The following is a 26,388-nucleotide window of genomic DNA, read 5'->3' on the forward strand; positions in this document are numbered from 1 at the left end:
CAGCGCCCGCCCCTCAGCGCCGCAGTTCCGCGGCCGCGCTCCCCACGTGTGGCCGCCATGCGCTTCGCGTACCGGGTGAGCCGGGGAGCAGCCCCCGATCCCATCTCCCCATCATCTCCCCCGATCCCATCGTCCCATCATCTCCCCCGATCCCCATCTCGCCAGCCCCTCTAACCCTGCCCCTTCCTGCCCCCGCAGTTCTCCGGCCTGTTGGGCACCGTGTACCGCCGCGGCAACCTCAGCTTCATCCGCGATGGCAATTCCCTGCTCAGCCCCGTCGGCAACAGGATCTCCCTCTTCGACCTCAAGAAGTGAGAGAGCGGGGAAGGGCCTGGCGCTGCCGGCGCGGGGGTTTCGGGGGGAATAAAGCTCTGAGGAGGTTTTGGAGCCCGACCCATGGGGCTCTCCGGGATGCTCGGCCTGCCAAAATATCCTGGAAAGCGTCTGCTTTAGCATTAAAAGGTAGAAGCCTGCCTAGTGGAATAGCTGTCAGGTGTTGTGTGGGTACAGCCATGTGGAGAACAGCAGAGGAGTTGCGGAAAGGTGTATTTCAGAGGTGGGAAAAAAGGAAAAGGGAAGAAATGGATTTGTGTTTGATTTAGTTGTATGGTTCTTGTGTCTAACAAAACGTAGAGCATCATCAGCCTGTGCTGTGTGCCAGAGTTGTGATTGATGCTCTCTGTGCCCGTATCCCGGTCAGGAGCCTGTTCTCTTATGTGGAATTACAGATCATCCCGGCCTGGAAGGATCATCGAGTCCAGCTCTGGTGTTCATAGCATTGTGGCAGCTAAACAAAATTGTGGGGGTTTAAGTCCAAATTGTGTCTGTGGTCTTAACAAAGGTATCAAAGCACATTCCACTGACACCGAAGATGTTCTTCCTGCATTCCCGTTCCCATTTTACTGTTGTGTGTTTTTATCGCAGTAACAAGTGTGAGACGTTGCCGTTGGCTACAAGGCTCAATATTGTGTGCGTGGGGCTCTCTCCAGATGGAAGCCTTGCCATTCTGATTGATGAAGGTACTTGCACAAAGAGACATTTATTTTGTAAAATAATTCGGTAAAAATGCAGCCTTGAGAGGAGGAAATCTGTGTTGTTAGGTATTCAACCTTAACACAAAATTAGAAGTGGTCCACTTTAAAAATTACCTTAGAGTTTTTGTGGAAGTTATCTTTATTTACATAACTTAAAAATAACTTGTTTACAGAATTTGGATAGTATCTCATAATTTGAATCGTATTTTTTTATTTTAATAATATTAAGCACCCTGTCTTGAAAATTTCCCCCCTCTTTAAGAAAAGAAGGTTTGCTAGGGTTATGATTTCTTTGGGAACTCAATTATTCTCATGATCCTTTTTTTCTGCCCTTACAGAAGGAGCTGCCTTGCTTGTGAGTTTGATTGGGAAATGTGTGATACATCAGTTTTATTTTCACAAGCCAGTTCACAGTGTCAGCTTTTCCCCTGATGGCAAGTAAGTAAAGAGTGCGTGCTTTAGAATTAAACAGCAGGAGTTGCCCCATAAACTGGTTGTGATTATGAAGCCATCCTAACCAATCTGGGAAAGTTTCTTATTCATGAGTCAGAGGAGATTTTGAGCTGATCAGGGTCACTTTGTAAAATTGAGAGGGGAAGAAAAGAAGGAAAGCAAAGCCTTGGAAACAGAACATCCTTGTTTGAATGTTTGAACTTTTCCTTCTATTCTGAGGCTTTGAGAATAAGAATTTCATTATTCAACTTGTGTGATTTTTACTGAAGGTTTCCTCTTTAATAGTGCTGAAATGGGAGATAATATCAGTCTGAAAATACTTCTTGTTCAAAAGCAATCCAGTCTTATTGTTTCAGTAGCACAGGAACCTTTTTATTATTGTCTTGTTTCATTGTATTGCAGTCTGTACTGAACAGTTGTTTGCTTTATCAGATTTGTGTGCAATTATGTCTTTTTCCCCCCTTTATGCCAGGAAATTTGTGGTTACAAAAGACAACCTTGCTTACCTGTACCATGCTCCTGGGAAGAAAAGAGAATTTAATGCATTTGTTCTGGACAAAACCTACTATGGCCCATATGATGAAACAACTTGTATTGACTGGACTGATGATTCCAAGTGAGTTGTTAAACTGCAGCACTGTCTGGCTGCACACGTAGATATTTGAATGCACATTGTGGTCCCATTTTCTTTCCTCTGAAGTATTGCATCAACTTTAAAAATTCTGTCTTTAATTAAAAAAATATAATTAGGCAGACCAGAAAGCCACCCTCAGATTACAACTCTGTTGTTTGTAAAATAAAGTGGTGACTGCTGGATTTGAGCTCAGAACATTCTCCACCCAGTGAAGAGTTTTGCAGTGCAGTGTTCCAATTGGAATTGCCTTTTCTTTTGCAGATGCTTTGCAGTGGGGAGCAAGGACATGTCCACGTGGGTGTTTGGAGCAGAACGATGGGAAAACTTGATTTACTACTCTCTTGGAGGCCATAAGGATGTCATAGTTGCCTGCTTTTTTGAAGAGAACAGCCTAGATGTATGTATGATCACACAACACGCTTGAATTTTAATATTAAAGTAGTGGAAACAAAATCTTACCTTTAGGTGACTATTTTGACAATATCTCAGAATTTAGAAGTGTCTCTTGATTGCTCTGCCATAATTATGTGTTTAAATTTGCTTCCCCAAAGCATTATGTCTTTAAATATGAAAAAATGATTTCTCTTAGCTGTACTGCTGACTGGTAATGAAGTTACCTTTGGTCCTTGCAAAATTTTTCTGAGGGCAGGCAGAATAATTCACCAGTTCAGGACAAGTGAAACTCCCAGTTCAAAGCATCTTGAATTATATCCTGAGAACAGAATGCACACTTTCTGCAGGTCCATAATCATATTTTTGCAGAGCACAGAGCATGGGTATTGGACAGGAATAATTTGTTTGTTTGTGTTCTAGCTGTACACAATTAGCCAGGATGCAGCTCTGTGTGTGTGGCAGTGTGACACTGAGCTGGATGGTTTGAAGCCCATGCCCCCTAAAGATGCAGCAAAGGAAAAGAAGGCAGCAGAAGACGATGAGGAACTACTTGAAGAGCCAAAGGGTGAAGAAATTCATGGGAAAGCTGATCCAAGTGAACAAGAGACTAGAAATAAGGTTAAATATTCACGTGTTGCGAAGTAAGTGGTTTTAAGTTATCAAAAATCAAAGTTGTAATGGTGATTTATTGTACTGGGCTTTTTTTTTTTTTTTTTTCATCTGTTACAACTTATTCAAAGAAGTATAAAACTACCCAGGATTTAGAAATTTACTGCAGATCCCATTTTAAGTTGTTCTGGTAGGACTCCTCTCTGTCTTACCTTGATTATATGATGGGCACTAGCTTTCACTTTCAGAATAACAAGTGTAATTTTAAGAATATAAGAAATACTGGCCTGTGATGAGCTGTTGTTTGGAACTCAGAAAGTGTAAATGGAATCTTTATTACAGTACCCCAAGTCTTTGATTTCTTGCTGGAAGGGGTTGGTTGACTTCAGGAGATGACATAAAGGTGGCTCATCAGCCTCTTTGGTGAGCTGCTTGGAGATGCAGCTCCATAACATGCTGTTCTTTAACAATCACCTTTTTTCTTCTTTCTTGGGTGCCAGGTATTTTTTCAATAAAGAGGGAGATTTTAATAATGTGACAGCTGCAGCCTATCACAAGAAAACACACCTTTTAGTCACTGGTTTTGCCTCTGGGATCTTTCACCTCCATGAGCTTCCAGATTTTAATCTGATCCACTCCTTGAGGTGAGGTATGGGGTTGTCAATGTATTTGGTTTGGTTTTTTTGGGGGAAGGGAATAGGTTCTTTTGTGGCGGTTTCATGTTTGTTTGATTTAGAACACATCATGTTAAGCAGTGAAGGATGAATAAAAAGAGCACAAAAATCTTAAGACTATCTATTTAATACTGTAATTTCTGGAAAGGCAGAATCATAAATTTATGTAATAAATACCATATAATTTCACTCCTTATTTTGGAAATATGAAGTCTGAATAAGGAGACTACTCAAGTTCCTGATTGTTGGCTGTAGACTTCTTTAACTCTGTCCATTTTAAAATTTTCAGTTTCTTTGTAGAAAATATTAGCTGGAAAGTTCTGCATATGTAAAATTATCTGTAAATTGTGTCTGAGTTGAGAAATCAAATCAGTTTCTTTTCCATAGCTGTAGGATGGCAGCTAAACAATTTCCATGTACAAAAAAACCCAATTTTATTTTCTTAAACTTGAGGAGTTTTACTCTGTTGGCAAGTACAACTTTGGGATGCAGATACTCTGCCTTCATTCCGAATAAGGAATGTTTGATGGTTTGGAGTAGAACAAAGGAGTGAGCTTTGTGGTTTTTGATGTTACAGTGGTACAGAAGTTCAGTACAACAATCCAACAACTTGCTTGGACAGCTATTTATTTATTAATAAATATTAGACTTGAAGTTTTATCACACAAGTTTGTTTATTGATTAATTCTCTTAATTCAGTATTTCAGACCAAAGGATAGCTTCTATTTCTATCAACTGCACTGGTGACTGGATTGCTTTTGGATGTTCAGGTTTGTCTGTTCTTTTTAGTCTGTGTGCATGGGAAAAGCAGGGAATGTGGTGGGCATGAGGCCCAAATCCCTCTTGCTAGTTTTGACTCCAAGTGTTAAATAATTGATAGTTTCATGTCTGTAGTGTCTAGGTATAGTAAAGCAAATATCGCTAAAGAATCTCTCACAGAATTCTGATGATTCAAGAAAGTGTTTTGCTGATACAGGAAAAAAGACATCTTTTATATAGGAAAGCTCTACCAGAGTTTGGGTGAGCCCAGATGCCCTGTAGTTAATTTCTGCTTTCATTCTGGACTGTTCCCTCTTCCTTTGCCACATGTAGCCCATGGCATTTTACAAACCTACCTGGATGTTCCAGCATTCCCACCCTGTCCATAGTTGTTTGCATGAAACCCAAAATTTTGCTCTTATGTGCTGCCCTGCTTTTCTTACCAGCTCATTTCTCAACTGTTTGAAAACATTGCTGTTGTAGTAGTAAAAACATTATTCCAAGTAACAGCTCATGGAGGAAATTTTTATGTAAATTGCCTTGAAGTTATAAGAGGAAAAAGCTCTTATTAGGACTGAAATATGCAGAATTCAGCCTGTCTGCATCAACCTTTGTTGTTTTTTTAATATTGCCTGCCACTGTGTGTTTTGTGGCTTGCATTTGCAGGTCATTTGGTTAATCCTGCTGTGCTTACAGGTCTGGGTCAGCTCTTGGTGTGGGAATGGCAGAGCGAGTCCTACGTGCTGAAGCAGCAGGGCCATTTCAACAGCATGGTTTCCTTGGCATATTCTCCAGATGGACAGTACATAGTAACTGGAGGCGAGGATGGCAAAGTAAGTGAGGCAATATTGCTGGAATATGAACTTTTAATAATGTCATAAGTAGCTTGACTTTCCATTTTATGTAGAAAGCTCTGATACTGTAATCAGTACATATTTTTCTTACTATAAAGTCAAATTTTTATCCTTCCCTTAAATATTTTGATTTTTGTCTCTAGAGTGTATATATTTTGCTTTGTTATTACTTGTGTCTGCAAATTGCATCACTTACTCTTTCAAGCAGATAGTATTTAAATTATTATAGGTCCAGTCACCATAAACAAAAAAATATTTAATTCATTAGGTGTTCATTTATTTATGATTCCATGATATTTTGGGATGAATGAACTTCAGCTGCCCAACTTCTTGCCCTTTTAATAATTGTTTTTAATATGAAATCAGTTGCAAATGATTTATGCAAGTGCAATTTTTTTGTTTTGATGTGCCATTCCATAAGCTTGTTTTTTAAAAGAAAAATAAACTTCTCATGGATGACTTGCAATGAAGTGATAGGCTGTGTGTGCAGGTTCTTTTATTTTAAAAGATGTTTTGCCACAATGTCTTGGTGCATAAATGGGATAACAGTAGTAGCTGATTTCCTTGCAAAACTTTTGAATGCCGGAAGATCTGCCACTTCATGGCTTCTGCCATACAGAATGAAAATTGGCCAAACTCCCAAAGTCTCAAACTGCAGAAACTTAAATGTGTAAGATTTTTGTTTAGGGAAAAAACAAAACAAACAACTGAAATATCATCTCAATGGTAACTTTTGTAGTGGCTTCAGAGTTGGTTTTGAATTTTATACTTATCTTATTCCTGACAGTACGCAGCTTGGAAACTCAAGATGCTCAGCAAATGTTACAGCTTTTCTCGAAGATTAACTTTGTTTCAACTTTGTGTATCTCCACTTAAATTTTTATGTTGCAAATGTATCTTTAGGGGTTTAATGAAGAGCTGTGGCCTGTTCTCTTCATTTAAAGAGAATTCTCTAGGAATATTACTGAAAGTCTTTTATGCTGTTGCAGAGTTCTAGAGCTAGTTTTTCTTTACTCTGCTGCTGCCGCCTTACCCTTATTGTCTCTTTACTGATGATGGAAATTCTAAGAAGTCTTTTCTTGTCTGTCCCACAGGTGAAAGTGTGGAACACTTCAAGCAGCTTTTGTTTTGTCACCTTCACAGAACACAACAGTGGTGTCACTGCTGTAACTTTCACTTCCACTGGTTATGTCATTCTGAGTGCTTCCCTCGATGGAACAGTGCGTGCCTTTGATCTGCACAGGTAACTCTTCTCATGAAAGATTTTGTGTCTCATTTGGTCCTCAGCCTTCACACTCCCCTCAAAATACAGCAAGCTGCTGATTGCTTGTTTGAAGTCTCATGAAGGTGAGCAGCATTGCCTTACTGTTTTTTGGTTCAGCCTTTGATTTAAATTTAGATAGTAATTAGGAATGCTGTTACTGCATACAGTTTCTGTGAAGAAAATTCTGGAAGAACTTTCCTCAGAGACACTGGAAATCCAGGAAGATCATTGTCTGGCTTTACTTGAGTGGGGAGAAGGCACTTGGCTAACAGCATTTTCCATAGTGTAATACAGCTGTACACAGAATTGGGTGTGTAAACAAGCCCATGTTTCTGAAAAATTGACACATGCTATTTAATAGAAGAAAGCTCCTCAGAGTATTTCTGTCTCTTATTTCTGCAGAGTTTTTCATTCTTCTTTTCAATCTTGTAATCATGCTGGGGCATCACATCTAATTTTATACAAACAGTATTTTTTCTATACATAGCTTAGAAGTCTTTACAAAACAAATAAACTCCTTTTGTGAACAAATTTCTTAAACACACATTTAAATCGACCTAAAATGTTCTCATAATTTCTTTATGCCTCTTCCACAGGTACCGGAATTTCCGCACCTTTACGTCTCCACGACCAAGTCAGTTCTCCTCTTTAGCTGTGGACTCCAGTGGTGAGATTGTGGCAGCTGGTTCCCAGGATTCCTTTGAAATATTCATCTGGTCAATGCAGAGTGGGAGGCTGCTGGATGTAAGGACCCACAGTGTTGGGAGGGCTTGAATTTAACACTGTGTGGTGATACTCACAAACTTTGGGATTACTCAGGGATTTCAATGAAATAAGTTTTTTGTTATATTTGTATTCAAAAACTGGAGCTGCACTATGTTGCTCTCAGCGTTTTTTTTTTTAATTTATTGCATGGAGATCACCCTGAATTTCTGTGGGAAAGAGTTTTTAAAATTTTTGAGTAATGATCTCTTTCTGGTGATGAAGTAACACCCATATTGCTGAGCTAGCACATGGGCATGAGAATCTTTCCCTTCTTGTTCAGAGATGTTCTTTTCCACATATATTCTGCAGGCAATGAAAAAATTGTAATTCCTGTATTAAGGCTGATACAGATTTTGTGAAGGGTTTTGCTGGAGAAGAGCAGGAACATGATTTTTCAATTATTTTTTTCAATTCTTAAGCATTTCTATACATCTTGTACACGTAGAAGAGCTCAGTGATAATTTTGCCATGGAATACAGATCACTTCAGTAACTCAGGATATACTTGACGTGGATCTCCAGAGTTTTGAGTTTATTTTCTTTCCTTGATATCTTTTTTTTGAGGAGTAGGAGCTCCATGAAATTAAAAACTCTGTTAATCTTATTCTCAATTTTTATTTTTGGTTTTTTTTCTGAAGTGTTAATCAGCTACAGGAGATACTGAATTCTCAGAGCAGTGACTTGGTTTGTCACAGTTGGTCAGATGGTTTGGAAAGGAGGGAGGAAAATGGCATGCTGCATTCCTGAAGTGTGTGCATAGGAGTGGTTGTAGATGCCTATACAGTGGTAGCACTTCAGGGAATTTTTTTAAAACTTGTAGAAATAAAAAGTTGAGAACCACTGGTGTGTATCATGCCCTGTGTCCAAAAGTGATCTCAAGCATGTGTGGACAAGGCATGGTTTATTGGCTAAATCTGGAGTTTACTCAATGCAGATTACACAGATTTCAGTTTATTTCACCTAATTGCAGGTTATTTTTTCTTCTCTTCTTAGGTCTTAGCAGGTCATGAGGGTCCCATCAGCAGCTTGTCCTTTAACCCAATGAAGTGTGTTCTTGCCAGTGCCTCTTGGGATAAGACTGTCAAATTATGGGATATGTTGGACAGCTGGAGAACTAAGGAGACATTTATAATGAACTCAGATGGTAATTTTTGTTTAATTTCTCATCTTTTATAAAATATAAAAATACTATGTGAAGTATATTAATATCCACAGAACATGTCAAATACAGAGAGACTCATTCATAGAAATGGAAGTCAAAAGTTCAGATACTTCACTCTTGTGCTTGGTTAACAGTGCAGTAAATATTTTAATTTCATTCTAGCTCAGTTCGGCTCTGGGCTAATTTTTGATCCTTCTGAGCTGGATATTGATGTCACACCCAGCAATATACACAAAACACTGAGTCAGAAGGAATACACTATGGCTATTGTCATGGCCTTCAAGCTGAATGAGAAGAAATTATAATTAGCTAAACATCTGTATGTTGTCCACAAAAAAAGTATACAGTCATAGTTTTTATTCTTAAGCTTTTTCTACTAGCTATGATAAGATTGTAGAAAAATGAAGGATATTTTCTTAGAAAAGCATCTGACTGCATTTTTAACTGTTACCAAATTCTTCGCAGTTCTTGTTGTTGCCTTCCGTCCTGATGGCAAGGAGCTCGCAGTTGCTGCTTTGAACGGCCAGATAACATTTTGGGATCATGAAAATGCAGTGCAGATTGGCTCCATCGAGGGCAGGCACGATCTCCAGATGGGGAGGAAGGAGCTGGATAAGATAACTGCCAAGCAGGCAGCCAAGGGCAAGTACGTCCAGGGGGCTGCAGTGACAAGGGGCTGCCATGCTGGGTTACTTTTGAGCTGTTTTTCAGTTTGTTTTCTGCATCAAGACTTAAGATCTGCTGTTCTGATATTTCTGATTCTGATGCTGGATTTTAAAAGACTGCCTGACATCTAGATGCCTCCCTTTTATTGGCTGTGTTCTCTGACTGATCAACATCATTCTGAGCACGTGTTCTTTCCCATCAGTGATGGGCTGAGGTTGCCAACACAATATTAACTTCTCAGGCCAAATGGTTAATTTGCTGTGGGTTAGTTTTTTAGTAGATATCTTCCTACAGAAATATTAGTATGCAACCATTACTATGTAGAAACTATTATGTTTTTTAAAGAAGGTAATTAAGGTGTGGGGTTTATTACTTGTTGCTGTGCATGTGAAGTAATGTTTAAAGGCAAGCTGAATTTATGTGCTCTCAGAAAGTATATCAGATAATGTTTTATTCTTCTCTTTTCCCCCCTCCCCCTTTTTTTTTTTTTCTGTATTGCTTCCAGTCAAAACAAATTAAAAAGAAACAATAACTTTTTGGAAAAAAAGTTTTGGAAAAAAGCAGTATTTTTTGCTGGTGAGCTCTCAGCTATGGCATTGGTTTTTCAAACATGCCATGGCATTGGTTTTTCTGTATCTCTTCTGCTTTTTAGTGTCATGCATGGTGTAGTTGAGAGCTCATTGACTGAGCTGTGACTCAGATTCAGAAGCATGGAAGTATTTTGAAAAGCTGTTGAAGTTCTAAATTGTCTGTGATTCATAGTAAAGCACCAAGTGCTTGGTAATAAATTTGTGTGTGAAGTATGTACCATGTGTGAATGAAGATCTCCACTTTTTCCATGGAGTAGTTATTTTCTGAGTCTTCACATTGTACTCATGTCTTTTAGCTCAGATGTGATGGTGAAATTAAACTGTTTTCTCTTTTTCTTTACCAGATCTTTTACAACTCTGTGCTACTCAGCAGATGGTCAATCTATTCTGGCAGGTGGATTGTCAAAATTTGTCTGTATATATAATGTCAAGGAACAGATTCTTGTGAAAAAATTTGAAATTTCATGCAACTATTCTTTAGATGCAATGGAGGTATGTGAGCACAGGAGTCTTTTTTTTTCATTTCCTCACCCCCACAAAACTTCGGTTTTGGTATAACATCTCATTAAGAGTGATTCATGAATGTTTTTTTTTTTTAAGAATGGGTTTATTTTTATGCAGGAGAAACGGAAGGAAATATTCCTCTTGGAACAGAATTAATTCCTGAATCTCTTGCCAGATTTGTAGTATGCCTGTGTTGAATGGGCAGAACTCTTAAGCATACTAAGTTGGCACTAAACTTAAAATGGAAGTGAAAAATTAAATTACCAACATTTTGTACTAAGCTAACTCCCTCGGTGTCAGTTTGTGTTAGCAAAGAAATGAAGGATATTTTTTGTGGACAGAGAACATCATTGACCCTTAAAAACCTGTTTCTAAGTATTGCCAAATGCCAAATTAAATTCCTTCAAAAGTAAAGTGAATGATGAAAAACATCAGAAGGAAAAAAATTCCTGTAACCCTTTTCACCATCTCCTTACCAAGAAGAATGATTATTGTTCAATTTTTCATGTCAGGTTGTATCTGACTGTTGTTCCAAGTATCCTGCTTTATCAGCGGTGGTTTATGAGCTGGTGTAGCTCAACATCTGGCTTGAAAGAAAGTGAACCATCTGAAACAGAATCCTGGAGGGGATGGGTATTTAGAAATGGGGGCCTAGGAGGTCCTTAAAATCTCACTTACATTGTGAGGTCCCTAAAATCTCATTTTCAGTGTTCTGGCCACACAGCCCTTGCATTAGCACAGTGCAGTTAGGGAACCTGCAGGACAGAAAGAGTAGGACTGCAGCTGGGGAAGCAAACAGTGCATCTCTGGAGTAGAACAGTTATAGTAATGTGAAACCACAGTGTAAACTGAGCTCTGCTGTTTGAGAAGAGATTCAGTGCAGTGAATGGAACTTGCATGTTTTTCCAGGAGTACTTGGATCGGAGAAAAATGACTGAATTTGGCAGCATGGCTCTGATTGATGAAGGGGGTGGAGGTGATGAGGGTGTTGCCATCCCTCTTCCTGGAGTAAAAAGAGGTATGGCTTTGGCTTTGCTCTCTTGTTTCTGCTTTTATGTGCATCTGAACCTTTGACACAGATAAGAAGGGTTTGACTTCTTTAACTCAGTTTTAACATCAAGGTTACAAAATTCAGTCCCACCACTTAAGCTGTAGGATCTCTTGGACATGGACTGTGCCTTCCTTACCCAGTCTTTAGTTCTGCCAGGTTTTACCATGCTGCACATTATTTAATGGCAGCTTCATAGTCAGAGTTGATAACTAGACTGTGAACTTGTGGTGAATACATTAAATCACTTCTTAATTTCTTTTAGGTGACATGAGCTATCGACACTTCAAACCAGAAATAAGGGTGACTTGTGTGCGATTCTGTCCTACAGGTTAGTATCAACAATTAATTTAGGATTTCTTTTTTATTCTATATAAAACATGCAAAATAATAGAGTAGTGGAGGATTATCATTACTCTTCTGTTTCCATTCTAGAACATTCTGTTGTTAAACACTGTTATTTCTCTTCTAGGACGAAGCTGGGCAGCCACCACCACAGAGGGTCTCCTGCTCTATTCACTGGACTCTGGGCTAATTTTTGATCCTTTTGAGCTGGATATTGATGTCACACCCAGCAATATACACAAAACACTGAGTCAGAAGGAGTACACTATGGCTATTGTCATGGCCTTCAAGCTGAATGAGAAGAAATTAATTCAGGAGGTCATAGAGGCTGTCCCAAGCAGTGAAGGTGAGTGGGTCTGCCATGAAACTGGGCTGAGCTAGCTGTAAACAGACATGTGTGAGCCACAAGTCGAGGTGTAAAGGTAGACTTTTTAGTGTTAACTTATGTTTTAATTTTACCAATCTACTTCATGCTCATTTAGTGACTTTTCAGCATGGAATTTGATCAGGCCTAGATTTGCAGGCAGAGTTTTTGGATGTCATTGCTCAGAAGCAGCTGATGTTGGAAGGGCACATCAGGTTTAACCTGATTTAGTGCTGTGCCTGTGTGATGAAGACCATTAACCAGTAAACAAAGATGTAATCAGCAGTTTGAGGAAAGTGATTAATCTTGTCTGTTGAGCACTTGTGGCATCACATCAGGAGTACTGTGCCTAGTTCTGGGACTGACAGCACAAGAAAAGACATTGATGCTCCAGAACATCTGGTGGAGGGCTTAGAAAATTATTGGGAGGCCAGAGTACAACTGAGGAGAGGCTGTTGTAATCCACTGTTAACAGGATGATTGTGTACCTGTTTCTTAAGGAAAAGCTATTTTTGAGAGTGGATTATATATAATGAGGTCATTTAATTATATGTGAGATTATTTTTGATGCTTCTAAATTGTGTTTCATTGTGCTCTGCAGTTGCTAACAGCATTCAGACACTTCCTGTGTGGGCAGGTGACTTTGCTGTGTTTTCAAGTATCACTTACTGCCTGTGATTGTTGTGTATAACTAGTTCCACTGAATACAGAAATTTGGATGAAATTTTAGATAAAGTCTGTTACTTTAGAAAAGAGGAGCAAAGTGTGGAAGTAAAAATTCTGAAGGAAAGCTGCTGGAGAGAGTACTCTGCTAGGAGGAAGAACTTGGAGGGGGAGGAGTTAATTTCTTGCTTTTAAATACAGTAGTGTTTGGAAGGTTCAAAGAAGGAACATTTGTCCTCTGAGAGATTGTGCTACTCTGCCCTGAAATACAGCACTAAATACCCACCACTTGCCAAAATGCCTCTTTCTTCTCCTTCCCCTTATGCTTTCCTGTGGTCTCTTTCATGTAATTCCAAACAGTAACTCAGCTCAATGAATGTTTATGGGCTTTTTTTCCTTTTTGCACAGTTGATGTTGTCTGCTCATCACTGCCAGACCTGTATGTGGAGAAGTTACTGGAGTTCCTGGCCTCTGCATTTGAGACCTCTTGTCACTTGGAGTTCTATCTCACTTGGGCTCATAAGTTGCTTATGCTGCATGGACAGAAGCTGAAAACAAGGTGAGATCCCATGAAAGTCAAAATGCTGTTAAAATTAAAAACCTGTTAGTTTAAGGCATTTACTTAACATTTACTGACATTCTAGATAATGCATGCATGGCAATTAGAACACTTCAGTTTTGCAGCTTCTGTACTAATGATAAAAGTTACAGTTTGGACTAGATCTTAAAGGTCTAAAAAAATTCTAAAAGGTGTATATGACAATTGGAATGCATTATTGGGTTTGTGAAGATATATTGCAGAAACATTTTTCAAATACAACAGATAAAACTGCTTGAGTTGCTTAAACAGTAACTGCATAGTGAGTTCAAGAGAGATAGTAAGATTTTGGCAATTGTGTTTTTAAACAGTTATGCATCTTAAATGTAGCTGAAAGTTGACGTGCAGGTATTGATTGCATTTTTACAGACTCAGATTGTGATTACAGCTGATAGTACTCAGCCTTCCTACAGAGTACTTGAGAACTACACGGGCCTAGTCTGGGAATTATACTCAGCCCACCCCTAATATGGAATTTTTAGATTTCTAGGAACAAAACCAGGCAAATTTACAAATTTTAAATGGGCTAAGTGAGAGGTAATCTGAGAAGGAGTCCTGCAATTTTAAAAACAGTGCATTGTGTAACTCTTCTCTTGCTTCAGCATGGGTATTAATGTTTTAGTTATTGAAATGACTGGAACAAAATCTCTCCTTTTGTTCCTGCTAAAGTACAAGAGGACAATTTAAAACAAATTCCCCATTGTTCAGGAAGTCTTGTAGTGTCTGAAAGGAACTGTCATTGCTGCAGTAGGCAGAATTAGGTCTTCAAGATGTAGTTTGACATTAGAAAAAATATTTCTCACAATATATTACATGTATTGATTGTAATCATTGTGGACAGAGTCAAAAGCAAAGACCTTTTTGTTTCTTTAGGATTATTTTAAGATTTGGCATTGAAGTTGTATGCTTGTTAAAATCTTGAGAGTATAGAAAAGTTCTACATTTCCATATGTACATATGAACTGCACTGCAAGCTGCATGTTTTCTCTACCCAAGGTCAGTGAAGCTGCTCCCTGTGATTCAGTTCCTTCAGAAGAGCATCCAGCGTCACTTTGAAGATGTTTCAAAACTGTATGTATTGTTACATTTGAAAGTTCAAATCAAAAACCTGGAGTGATTTGGGGGATGACAATCTTTTGTCAACCCCTTCAAAATCTCAAAATTTTGAGACAGTCTTCTTTTAGAGTTTATTTTAGGAGGAAAACAATGTTTTCCTATTTATTTTTACAGCTGTGAGTGGAACATCTACAACATCAAATACGCGTTGGCCATTTCACAGCAGCGGGGCATGAAACGTCCGGCAGAGGAAACACCAGAAGATGAAGAAGAATTGGATTCTGACAGTGATTATCTTATGCAAGAAGCTCATAAGGATAATTTGCGTTCCTAATTACTGTTTGTGAGAGGGAGAAAACCTCAGACAGTATTTTATGCAGTGGTATTCACTGAGAATGAGTGGCCCTCATAGTGGCATCAATTCCTGAGTGTGATGGAGTTCCATGGGAGGTAGTGTTGGAAATGTAGGATATTTCCTACAAAGTGCCATGGATGGCACTTTGCCTGTTTCCAGTACTGTTTGGCTATAAACTTGACAGCATTGATTTCTTGATTAACTGATTTATTTTTTCTTTTAATAATTCCTGACTTCAAGTAAGAAAACAAAAAAGTGTTCTTAATGAAGTTAGAAATACGACTGAAAGAAGTTTATTCTTTATTAAAATGCCTTGCACATTAAGTATTGTGAATTTTATAGTGCAGGCTTGTCGTATGTTGGACTCTGAATTTTAAAAAGGATAAAAAAAATTTTTAATTAGACATGTACTGGTCTCAACTTTTTTAAATGTTATTTTACTTGTTTTACTTGTTTACTTTATTATTTTAATATGTACATATTTCTGGAACAGTTTCTTAGTTTTGTAACCTCCAAACATCATGAGATTTCAATAATGAGGATAAATGAGGACCCATAGCAGCAACTATGGAGGAAATGTATAGGGCAATTATAAGAGACTATGTTACAAATCTCATGGTTTGTTGGTTTTTTTGGGGGTGTTCTTTTTTTTTTTTTTTTTTATGAAAGCCCTTTCTTGTCATTTTTTTTATTGTTGTTTATTAACACATTAAAATCTGAAACTTTTGATTCCCTCTGTTTTTGTGAATTAATGGGAGAACTGGGACCTGAATACAAAGAATTGGGTCTGTCCTGGTAATACTTTCAAGCCACATGCTGAAAGGGCTTTGTTAATGAAGATACTGCAGATATTACCAATGATTCAGAATTTATTTTCCCAGCATGTTCTGCTTTTCTGGATTTATTTTCTGGTCATTTCCCATGTTGGAATAGAAGAGAGGTATAAATATTAAAGGTAACTGCAGTGAGGTCTCCCCTCAGTCTCCTCCAGGCTGAACAGACCAAGGGCTATCGGCCGTTCCTCATATGGCTTCTCCTTAAGGTCTTCACCATCTTCCTTGTCTTTCTCTGGACACTCTGATAGTTTAATACCTTTATTTCGAGCCTTTATTTCCCCAGTCTGTCCATACATCCGGGACTGTCCCATCCCAGAAGCAGAATCCAGCACTTTTCCAGTGTTCATACAGATATTGATACAGATACTGGCCATCTCTGCTTTATCAAGGTCTCTCTGCAGGCCCTGCGTGCCCTCGACGGACCCAACAACTCCTCCCAGTTTTGTACCGTCTGCCAATTTGCTTATTTTTCCCCTGTAATTTCCGCACCGTTATCTTTTTGCCCTCAGCCGCCTTCCCGGCGCTGCCGTTCCCGATAAATGAGGGTCGGGAAGGGAACGAGGGCCCGCGGCTCCCGGCCCTGAGGTGTCCCCTCCCCGCCTCCAGGGGGCGCCGCCGCCGGCGCCGCCAAGGGCGCAGCGGCCTCCGGGCGCGGCCATCCCGGTTCCCGTGGGCCTCACCCGCTCCCCTTCCCGGCTCCTCCGCTCCGCTCCCCGGTTCCTCCGCTCCGCACACCGGTTCCTCCGCCGCCGCTCCCCCTGCCCTCAGCCATGCTGGCCTCCCGAGGCCCGGCCCTGTGCACCGCGCTGCGGCGAGCGGCGCCCGCCGGCCTCGCTGCCTTCCACTCCTCCGCTCGGCGCTGCCGCGCCGCCCGCGTCGCTGTGGTGAGTAATGGAGGGGCGCGGGGGCCGGGCCGGCGCTGAGGAGAAGCGTTTGTTTGGTTTATTCCTGTCTGGCTCTCCGCAGCCACGCTCGGCCCTGCGGCCGGGGTCGCTCAGGCGGTGGGGCCGGTGCAGCCGAGGGCTCGGCGGGGCGGCGGCTTGGGGAAGTCTCGCCTGGTGGCTGCGACAGCTGGAAACCTTGGACAGACGCTGAATTTGAGAAGGCCCCTGGCAGTTCAGAAACTTGGAGGAAGCCAGACCAGGGGTGGGAAACATGTGAAAATTGGTGTATGTGTGGTTGTTGTTGGGTTGTTGTTGGCCTGGAGATGCTTTGGGAAGCAGCACAGAATGACAGGATGATGGGTCAGGCTGGAAGGGACCGCAGCGGGTCGCCGGCTCCAGCCGCCCAGCTCAAGCGCGGCCAGCCCAGAGCACATGGCCTACGGATGTGTTTAGACGGTTCTGGAATATCTTCAGTATTCCTTCTCCATACCCTCCTTGGACAATCTGTACCAGTTCTCAGTCACTGCACAGGAATGAAATTATTCCTCGTGTTCAGCTGGAACTTCCTTTGCATTAGTTTATGCCATTCCTCTTGTGCCATTGCTGGGCACTTCCAAGCAGAGCCTGGTCCATCCTCTGACAGTCCCCATTTAGATATTTGTACACATTAATGAGGTCTCCTCTCAGTGATCTCTTCTTGAAGCTGAACAGCTCCCTCAGCCTTTCCTTGTAAGAGATTCCTCAGTCCCTCATTCATCCTCACTGCCCTCCACAGAACCCACTCCAGGAGCTTCATGTCTTCTTTGTACTGAGGAACCCAGGAGGCTTTAACTTGAAATAGTTCATAGTGTTACTGGGTGAGGTCACTGGCAGTGAATATATTTAAAATGGGTTATGCTTTTTGGCGGGAAGGGGTAAAACATGTTACAGATAAAGAAGAAAGCAAGGAGATGAAAGAGCTACAGATTGCCAAAGGAAAATATAGGCGGTAGGTGGTGTCCCAAATGGATACACAGCATTGGAACTCAGTGGACAGTCTTTGCAGCTCGAGATTTGCATAGTCTAGACAGCATTAAATATAAAGGCATAAGAAGGCATTACATTCATGAGGAAATCTATTTGGGGCAGAATTGGCTTGGGAAGGGGCAGAATGCTGGTCCAAATGGCTAAAAAGTAACCCAACAGGAACGCTGTCATTTTAGAAGTCACAGGTTTTTGAATATAGCTGGGAAAACAAATGTGATTTTTGACATTAATGATATAAATTTTTGACTGTGGTAAAAGATTTGTTATCAGGCAGGTACTGAAATAAGAGAAGAATTTATATATAGCAGAGTTTACAATAATAACGTCACAGTATTTTGGTTTCACTGAGTTAAAAAAAAAATTTAAGTGTTGCTCACAGAGCATAACCTTAGAACAGTTGCTTGTCTGTTTATTCAGTCTAAATTCAATGAAAGATAAAACAAAAAGTTGTGAAGTAAAAGGCAGCTCTTAAATATCAGAACTGGATTAACATGGACAGAAGAACATTCATGTATCTTGCTCATTGGGCAATGGGATGGTGATATTTGGTGAAGTGATGCCCATGATAGCAGACACCTGGGTATTGTCACCTGAAAGTCCCTTCAAGTCTAACATTACTAGCTCAGATTTTTTTCAGTTCTTTTCAGTTGTGACTGTCTGTTCATGTTTAAAAACATGAACATGTTTAAAAACTCTCAATCTTCAAAAAAACTGAGGGAAAACCAGGAAGGACGAGATTAAAGTAAAAAAAAAAAGAGAGAATAGGAAATTGACTTTCTAACTGGATTTTTTAATTTCAGAACAAAGGGCCAAACAAAAAGCCCTGAAAGAGTTCATCTGTGTACTTTCAGGAACTAGAGAAACCTTTGGATTTTTTTGGTTTTGTTTCTTTATTACAAGGGCTTTAAAAATAATGTTTTTATCTCCTTCTACTTTGTCAAATTCTCCACCCACAAAGGGTAGCTGACTGCTTTGTGTTTTTTATTCTCTGGTGTTAACAAATCAAAGGTATTATTTCCACATAGTTAAAGTATGGCTAATACAGCATAATTGTATTATTGTATTAAAAGTGATTTAGCTTTGATCTCTGATGCAGATTCTCAGGTAAAATACAGCAGCAGGTAAAGTGTTTTATATTATTATTATTAAAATATTATTTTAAGTTCCACCTCAAAGTGAATTTCTGTCCCTTTCCTGATTGATGTGCATCTGAATGAGAAAGTGTTTCACCTGGATATGGACACTTAATAAGAAAGATGAATGATACTCAGAACAACCCACTGTGTGCACAATAAAAACATACATAAGGGTAGCATGTCAGTTTATTAACTGTGGTATAAATGTATAAGCCAGGAAATAGATAGTGGTTATTTCTGAGCTCTGTGATGGGTTGCTATAAATAGGAAATGGCAGTTCTGCAGTGTGTCAAGTGGTGACACCAGTGCTAATAGCATGGTGTTCACTGGCACAATAAGAGCTTGCTTTTAAATTGTTGTATGTTAACTTTTTTAAAAAATCTTTCCTTGTGAAAGATCCTGTGGGGAGTTTCGTGTCACCTGCAATACTCTGTTATTTTCTCACTGCAGGTCCTGTCTGGCTGTGGTGTCTACGATGGCACAGAAATCCACGAGGCATCAGCGTAAGTTGGGACTGTGGGCTCCTAAAAAGTCTCCTTTACATTGCAGCAGTTTGTTTAATTTAGTTGTGCTGCCTCTGGCCATCAGAATTACCCTGAGAGATGAATGATGAGGGTTTCTTACAGTTTTCTCACACTTGTGAGCTCAGGCTGCATTCTTGTAGAACTCAGTGATTGTCCAAAAATGCAGCACTGTGCACATGATGCCAAAACAGAGTCTGAGAGACACTCTCTTCAGAAATAGAAATTTGGAGTTCCAGGTTCAATCTCAAGAGAGTTCAATAGAGACTTAATTCCAGAACCACTCGAGTTTCCCTTCCTGGAGCTAAATCTAACAGCAGAATTGTTAATGCTTAAGTGGAATTAACTCTTACTGTGAATTAAAAAAAGATGTGTCACCTAGACCTAGATTAAATGTTAATGGCTATTAATTAATTGTTAATTGTGGCATTCTTCCATTATACCTGGAGAGTTGGAGGAAGGAAGCTTTTGTTCTTCTTGGTTGCCTGTTTTGGTAGGATGTGTGTTTTCCCTCATCTTTCAGAGTCAGTTGGTGGAATATTTGTAGCAGATTTAGGGGTCAGATAAAGCCTCTCCCTTAAAAGTTTTCTGTGTGTCTAATCTCCGTTTTTGTAGTGTACTGGTGCACCTGAGCCGTGGGGGAGCTGAGGTTCAGATGTATGCTCCAGATGTCCCTCAGATGCACGTCATAGACCACAGTAAAGGGCAACCAGCTGAAGCTGAGTCAAGGTAAGTCTGATGTGTCAGGCACTCTTGAGATGTAGCAGCCTGTAATGGCTCTTGTAGCACGTGACTGAATGCCTTTAGTAGCTTTATGCCAGCTGTGGAGAGAAGATATTACATGAGTTTTCTGGACTTGACTATATACAGTGCCTGTGTTTCCCAGCAGCAGCAGCATTTCAGATCCATCAACAGCTTCAGTTACTAAATACCAATGTTCTTGCTTCCTCCCTTCCTCACTCTCCTCTTCCTCTGCAAAACTTTATTTTTACTGTTCTGTGTGCAAATGCTTAATTAATCACATTGTTTTATTTCTGGTTCTTCAAGGAATGTTTTAGTGGAATCTGCAAGAATCGCTCGTGGTAAAATCTCAAGCCTGGCTAAGCTCACTACAGCAGACCATGATGCTGTGATATTCCCTGGTGGATTTGGAGCTGCCAAAAACTTGTGAGTGCCAACTAAGCATCAGATTCCTCAACTAAATATTCATAATTAACTATGCATAATCAGCCTGGCAGAGAGGCTTTGGGATGATCTTATTGCAGCCTTTCAGTACCTGAAGGAAATGTGCAGAAAAGGTGGAAAGAGACCTTTTACAAGGGTCTGGTGTGATGGTACAAGGGGGAATGGCTTCAGACTGAAAGAGAGTAGGTTTAGATGAGATATTAAGAAGCTTGCTGTAAGGATGGTGAGGCACTGAACAGGTTCTCCAGAGAAGCTGTGGATGCCCCATGCCTGGCAATGTTCAATGCCAGGTTGGATGGAGCAACTTGGTCTAGAGGGAGCTTTCCCTGCTTATGGCAGAGGGCTGGGAATGAGATGATCTGTAAGGTCCCTTCCAGCACAAACCATTCTGTCATTCTGTGAACCAAGATTCACACAATAAAATCCATAAATGGCCTTATTTATGACATATGTAACTCCTAATTAATAAGGATAACTCCTGTCAAAGTCTTTTCTTATTGTCAAATTGTCTTGTTTTAAATTCCCTGAACAATGTTAATGAGAATTCAAGAGTTTAGATAATGCATAAGAAGTCCTTTTTCCTCCCTCTAGTGGTGTTTCTTTTTGGGTCTGAGGGAAGTAAGAGTAAAGCTTAAATGGTTTCAGGTGCTTGTAGTGTTATTATTCTGTTATTCCCTCTCTGCCTGTTATAATTATATAATTATAAAACAACAGCTGGCTCAAAAAAAAAAAAAGGAAACAAAAAGTGTTTGCCATGTGGAATTACCCTGCTATTGAGATGCTTTTTTGTTGGCTTTGAGAAACATGAATGTTACTTCCCTTTTCTTCTTAAATATTTTCCTTCTTTGAAAAGATTGTTGTTCAACTTCTCAGTAATCCTAGAAAGCTGATTTGATAATTCTCATTTTAAGATTTTTTTTTAAAGTAAGAGACTTTCTGGAGGACCAAAGCCTTAGAAGAGAGACAGTTTGGCTAAAGCATTGGTGGTCATCTACAGAGTGTTTTTAACGAGTTTTTAGTAGCCAGTTTCACGGCAGATAGGCAAATACCTCTGTTTGTAGATTTATACTGAGCTTTGTGTAAGTTTCTTGTTGTGACAGATCTACCTTTGCTGTTGATGGGAAGGATTGCAAGGTGAACAAAGAAGTTGAGCGAGTCCTGAAAGACTTCCACAAAGCAGGCAAACCTATTGGGTACGTATGTGAGTTGGATGGCATTTGTTTGAAAGTGTGAGCTTGGAGAAAACCTGTGTTTGGTTGAAATGTGCTGCTGTTGTTGGAACTGGAAAAAGTATCTTCTGTCTTGTATCATTTGTAGCCTATTTTTTTAAATGTGTTTTTCAAGATTTGGGTGTGTAGGTGTTTGTCAAAGGAGAAGCTGAGGAAGTGCTGAGAGGAAGTTGCCTTGTGATGGATCTCAGATTTTCAAGGCTGTGTCCATTTGAATCTTGTCAGTTGTGAGCAAGTTCTGGAATGAGTGCTGTTGTAGAATTGCTCTTAAAATTCCTTCTGTTGCAGCCTGTGCTGCATTTCCCCAGTGCTGGCAGCAAAGGTGCTCTCTGGTGCTGAGGTAACTGTGGGCCATGAAGAAGAGGAAGGGGGCAAGTGGCCTTATGCTGGGACTGCAGGAGCCATCAAAGAGCTGGGAGCAAAGCACTGTGTGAAAGAAGTAACCATATCCTTTCCTGGTAATTTCCATGTTGGGAGATAGTTTAGAAATGTGTCATTAAAGGAATGAACACATGTAGGAGCTGTTCTTTTCCACACAGATTTTCATGGGAATGTGCAGTGGGTAGCAGATAGCAGTGGTGCAGTGCAGGATTAGAAACTCTCCTGTACACAGCTGTGTAACTACTGCTGTGTAACTACACTGGGAGTTAGAAGTCGTTCTCATCAGCTCCCTTGGACACCCAGTAATGCACCAAGTGCTAAATTAATTTGCACATAAAACTGGTGTGAGTTATAGCTGGTCAGTTCTCTTTGAGATCTTTATTCTTTTTCTGAAGTCTAAAGCTGCAGACTGTACTCAGAGACATTTTACTGCCATCAGTGAATTTTGTAGTTTTCTTGTGTTTCTGGGTGTTCCCACAGGTTTCTCATGCAGAATTTGTATTTCTGGCAAAAATACCTTATCATAGCTTGGATTATAGGTTGTAGCTGTCTTTACAACTGAATGATATAACATATTTGGAGGAAGTTTTTATAGGATAGTGGAGCTGTGAGGTTTTGTCAGTGCTGGTTCATTTTGCAGGCAGCATCTGCAAGTGTTGTGTTTTCCTTAACTCCTTTTTACGAAGCTCATGTGGATACAAAAAATAAGGTGGTGACCACCCCAGCATTTATGTGTGAAACAGCATTACACCATATCTTTGATGGTATTGGGGCAATGGTAAAGAATGTGCTAAAATTAACTGGCAAATAAAATCAGAAATGTTTAAATCTAGGGCATAGTATCAAACATATCATGGACCAATGGAGACATTTGCACCTGCTTGTCCTGTTGACACTCTAGTGAATGCTGATACGAAGCTGATTGATTCCCAGCTGCAGGATTTTCCATGCCTTTTTGAGAGAGGGGCATTGCAGAGGACAAGGAGCCTGGCCTGAGACACAGAGTGTTTTCTTGAGCTTTTCCATCTAGAGGGAGCTGACTGGATGTGTTCTGAAGCAAAGTCGTCCCCACACACCAGTGTCAAACCAGTTCTAAGGGGGAAAAAGAGACTCAAAGCCCTTGCAGAAACTGAGGGCAGATGTGTTGTAGGGATTTGGCACGTGGCAACATATCTAGTGGATGAAGAATGGGAGTAGAGAGGAATGAATGTACTGTTCAAGGTGTCTGAGCTCAGGCCTGTGTCTGGGAACAGACAGCCAGGCTCATCTGTTGAGGGAAAAGACATCTTCCACGTCTTGATTTAACTTGGTATTAATGGAAAGATTTTGTTTCCATTTCAAAGAATCTCGCTTTCACAAAGTCATTCTGAACACCAATCAGCAGCAGGACACAACTGCCACAACAGTAGCACTTTGAAAAACTCATCCATTGGCCCATTATAGTTTTAAAAGGTCTTGAAATGAAGAAGAAAATAATTTCCGCTGACATGACGCACAACTCTTAAGGACAGCACCCCTATTAAAGCAGTTGTATGATAAGTAGTGAATGGAAAAAACAAACTCAAATTATCCTAACTTCCCCTGATTTAGGGTAATAAAGCTTTCTCCAAAGAAGTATTATTGAATGTCTGGAATAATGATGTATAAATAAATAAATTTCTGCCTTTATCTTATCCTTGTCCTTTCACTTTTGTTTGGGAGCTGCCTTTGGTAACATGCTGGTTGGTTTTAGCAGATTTTCTGCTTTTCAGTTCACCAATTTTGTACATTTTTTTCCATATATAATCCAGCAGAATCTTGTCCACCTCTTCCAAGTTTTTTGTCACCTTTCTGTTGAGCAGGACACAATATCTCTCAAATTCAAGCAAACAAGCAACATGACATCCCTTACTTGGATTAAAGTTTCTCTTCCATGACAGACTTGCTGAAGTGAACCCATTTTTTTGAGGGAGAATTGTGTGCTTTATAAATCAATCTACAAGCTTTAGAATTGGTGTCTGGCAAATGCCATTTGTGGCTGAACACTTACCCAGGGGTGTGGAGTGACATTTTCTTATTGGGGCAAGCAAAGAGGAGCTTGAGTGTGAGTGTTGGGCATGCTCAGCTTAGTCAAGGTTCAGGGAATAAACATTTTTGCTCCTGGAGCCTCCTAATCATTAATTTTATTGTCAGTAGAAGAAAAAAAAATCACATTTGGGTTTAGAAGATTGGAATTTGTACTTCATTGTTGGCATTTTTCTTGGGGGATTTCAGATATTCCCTGTGCAGATTGCAAACTTCAGTGGGGTTACAAAGGAATCATACAAAGACACCAAGTCATTGTGGAAGTGGGCATGGTTCATAAAGTGGATTTTGGACATTTGCTGAAACTTTTTTTGCTTATGCATCAAATTCTTCATGAACTTTTCAGTATCAAGTTGGTAAGAAACAGAATTTAAAACACTGCCACTTTGTAATTCAGTGCAAAAACACCCCTTCATCAGCTTTGCTTGTACAAAGTGGATATTTTTAGGGTTAATTTTATATACAGAGGCTTAGCAGAGGATGGGAGGTCATTGTTCATATAAAATGTAATAGCATTTTAAAGTGCATGTGTTTCCCACAGCTGCAGGAGGTTTAGAAGAAATTTGGTAACAGAATTTCTATCACACAGCAGAAATGGCACTGAAATCCCCAGGGTGGAAGAACAGCTGTGCCTTTGTTAACAGCACCTTCTTCTGCTGGAAGAGCTGAGCTCTGGGTTAAACCTTCCCATGAACTCCCTCACCACAGCAGGGCTGAGGGCTGCAAATGAAGCTTCTCATACCTACAGTTCCTGGGAAGTGGAACTGTGCTGGCACAAAGCTTTCTTAGATGCCACATCTTCAGATTCAGGTGCCCTGAGAAAAAAGATGATCTTTGGAAGAAATTGCTGTCACCTGTGGGAAGTTGGTGGTTGGATCATCCAGATGGTGCCTCTTAACAGTCCTCAACTCTTTTTACCGTTTTTTTTTTTCACTTTCTCTGAATTTAGAGAGTATGGGGTTTTTTAAGGGAGAAAGAATCATGCACCAGAATTACCTTTCATTTTTAAAATTCTCTCTAATTTCCCAGTAATGTGCTGACTAGAAATCTCTGATAGACACATTTTTCAAGGATTTGGTGGTGTGGGGTTTTTTGGTTGTGTTTGTTAAGTGTCTTTTTTGTTTTGGTTTTAGTTTTTTATTATCAGAAGAAAGTTGTTTCTTTGGTGGAAGATACAGGATTGTGATCTTGGCTTTCAGCCAGTTTAAATTTGAGGGGAAATTCCACGTGCATTTAGAGATTATTATTCTAAATTTGTCTGCAAAATTGGGATTTTCCTTTCCTTCCATATGGCAGATTGGAGCTGGTGAGGGGTTTGCTACTTTCAGCCAAGTGGACAGGAGTTTATGATTAATATGTTTGGCTAAATGCTACCAGAAACAAGAAGTGAAAGAGGCAAAGCCTCCAGCAGGAGTCATGCACCACCTGCCTTATGGATTCCTGGAATTTCTTACCTTTGGGAAGCATTCAGGAGCTTTGTGCTGCTGAAAGGCAATTTGTTATAAATGTGTTCCTGCTCCAGTTGCTTTTCCAGTGCTTGCAGGATGAACTTGCAGGGGTGGGAGGAGCTGCTGCCTCTCAGCTCTTGATTCTGCCCATCCCTTTTTGCCTCTCTGATGGTTACACACAAACCCCGATTAATGAAAGGCTTCTCTGCGGGTTGTTGTAGTGCTCACAGATTTGGCAGCAGTGCTTTTCTCTTCCAAAAGCAGAAAGGGGAGTCGGGGTTTGAGAAGCCTGTTTGGTTTGTGGCTACAAGAGACATTTTAGGGAAATAAAAAGCCAGCAGAGGGCACTTGGTGAACAACATTCTGTGCAGGGTTCCACTCGCCCAGGGACAATATTCCAGCTGTGTGATAGCTGGAACGTAGGACAGTTGTGTCGGGCAGTTTTTTTGGACATTTTGGATCCATATGGAGAATAAAACAAATATTTCATCCTCCTACCTTCCGAATAATAAATAGGTCATCACCCATTTCCATTGCAATGAATGCATTTGTCCCGCTGCTCTGTTAAGATTAATTTCTTCAGCACAGTTATTTTATCCCCCTGAAAATATAGTAGCAAATACACATCAATTAAGCTCTAGCCCCTTCCTGTGATAAAGCTATCTCAGAAAAAAAAAATGCAGAAAGGTGTAGTATAAAGTCATAAAGGTACACAGTGAGGTTTGGGGTTTTTTTGATGAGGGTGTCCTTTTCTTTTCTTTTCTTTTCTTTTCTTTTCTTTTCTTTTCTTTTCTTTTCTTTTCTTTTCTTTTCTTTTCTTTTCTTTTCTTTTCTTTTCTTTTCTTTTCTTTTCTTTTCTTTTCTTTTCTTTTCTTTTCTTTTCTTTTCT

General features: G+C 40.0%; 2 protein-coding genes across 2 annotated transcripts; both read left to right on the top strand.

Moving 5' to 3' along the window:
* The first annotated feature begins 6 nt into the window (after positions 1 to 6).
* Positions 7 to 15,518, top strand: PWP2 (PWP2 small subunit processome component). The gene is made up of 21 exons (XM_058827774.1): positions 7 to 75; positions 199 to 311; positions 925 to 1,019; positions 1,373 to 1,472; positions 1,960 to 2,103; positions 2,383 to 2,518; positions 2,935 to 3,155; positions 3,624 to 3,767; positions 4,497 to 4,567; positions 5,253 to 5,389; positions 6,505 to 6,653; positions 7,271 to 7,418; positions 8,432 to 8,582; positions 9,066 to 9,246; positions 10,201 to 10,348; positions 11,270 to 11,378; positions 11,674 to 11,739; positions 11,881 to 12,099; positions 13,189 to 13,339; positions 14,375 to 14,449; positions 14,609 to 15,518. Exons 1-21 carry the CDS (start codon positions 58 to 60, stop codon positions 14,766 to 14,768), a joined length of 2,736 nt encoding a protein of 911 aa, XP_058683757.1. The 5' UTR covers positions 7 to 57; the 3' UTR covers positions 14,769 to 15,518.
* A 716-nt stretch (positions 15,519 to 16,234) lies between these two features.
* GATD3 (glutamine amidotransferase class 1 domain containing 3) lies at positions 16,235 to 23,660 on the top strand. Its single transcript, XM_058859514.1, has 6 exons — positions 16,235 to 16,509; positions 19,122 to 19,174; positions 19,808 to 19,921; positions 20,240 to 20,359; positions 21,478 to 21,570; positions 21,895 to 23,660. Exons 1-6 carry the CDS (start codon positions 16,396 to 16,398, stop codon positions 22,085 to 22,087), a joined length of 687 nt encoding a protein of 228 aa, XP_058715497.1. The 5' UTR covers positions 16,235 to 16,395; the 3' UTR covers positions 22,088 to 23,660.
* Positions 23,661 to 26,388: the final 2,728 nt, after the last annotated feature.

The sequence above is a fragment of the Poecile atricapillus genome, chromosome 1, assembly GCF_030490865.1.
Source record: "Poecile atricapillus isolate bPoeAtr1 chromosome 1, bPoeAtr1.hap1, whole genome shotgun sequence".
NCBI classification, from domain to species: Eukaryota; Metazoa; Chordata; class Aves; order Passeriformes; family Paridae; genus Poecile; species Poecile atricapillus.

What these genes read in the sequence shown, in the direction of transcription:
- PWP2 (XM_058827774.1), top strand. An exon ending in TGCCATTCTGATTGATGAAG is followed by an intron (nt 1,020 to 1,372) that starts GTACTTGCACAA and finishes CTGCCCTTACAG; the next exon opens with AAGGAGCTGCCTTGCTTGTG. An exon ending in CGTGCCTTTGATCTGCACAG is followed by an intron (nt 6,654 to 7,270) that starts GTAACTCTTCTC and finishes CCTCTTCCACAG; the next exon opens with GTACCGGAATTTCCGCACCT.
- GATD3 (XM_058859514.1), top strand. Translation starts at nt 16,396, where the DNA reads ATGCTGGCCTCCCGAGGCCCGGCCCTGTGCACCGCGCTGCGGCGAGCG. An exon ending in GCGCCGCCCGCGTCGCTGTG is followed by an intron (nt 16,510 to 19,121) that starts GTGAGTAATGGA and finishes TTCTCACTGCAG; the next exon opens with GTCCTGTCTGGCTGTGGTGT. An exon ending in AAAGCAGGCAAACCTATTGG is followed by an intron (nt 21,571 to 21,894) that starts GTACGTATGTGA and finishes CTTCTGTTGCAG; the next exon opens with CCTGTGCTGCATTTCCCCAG.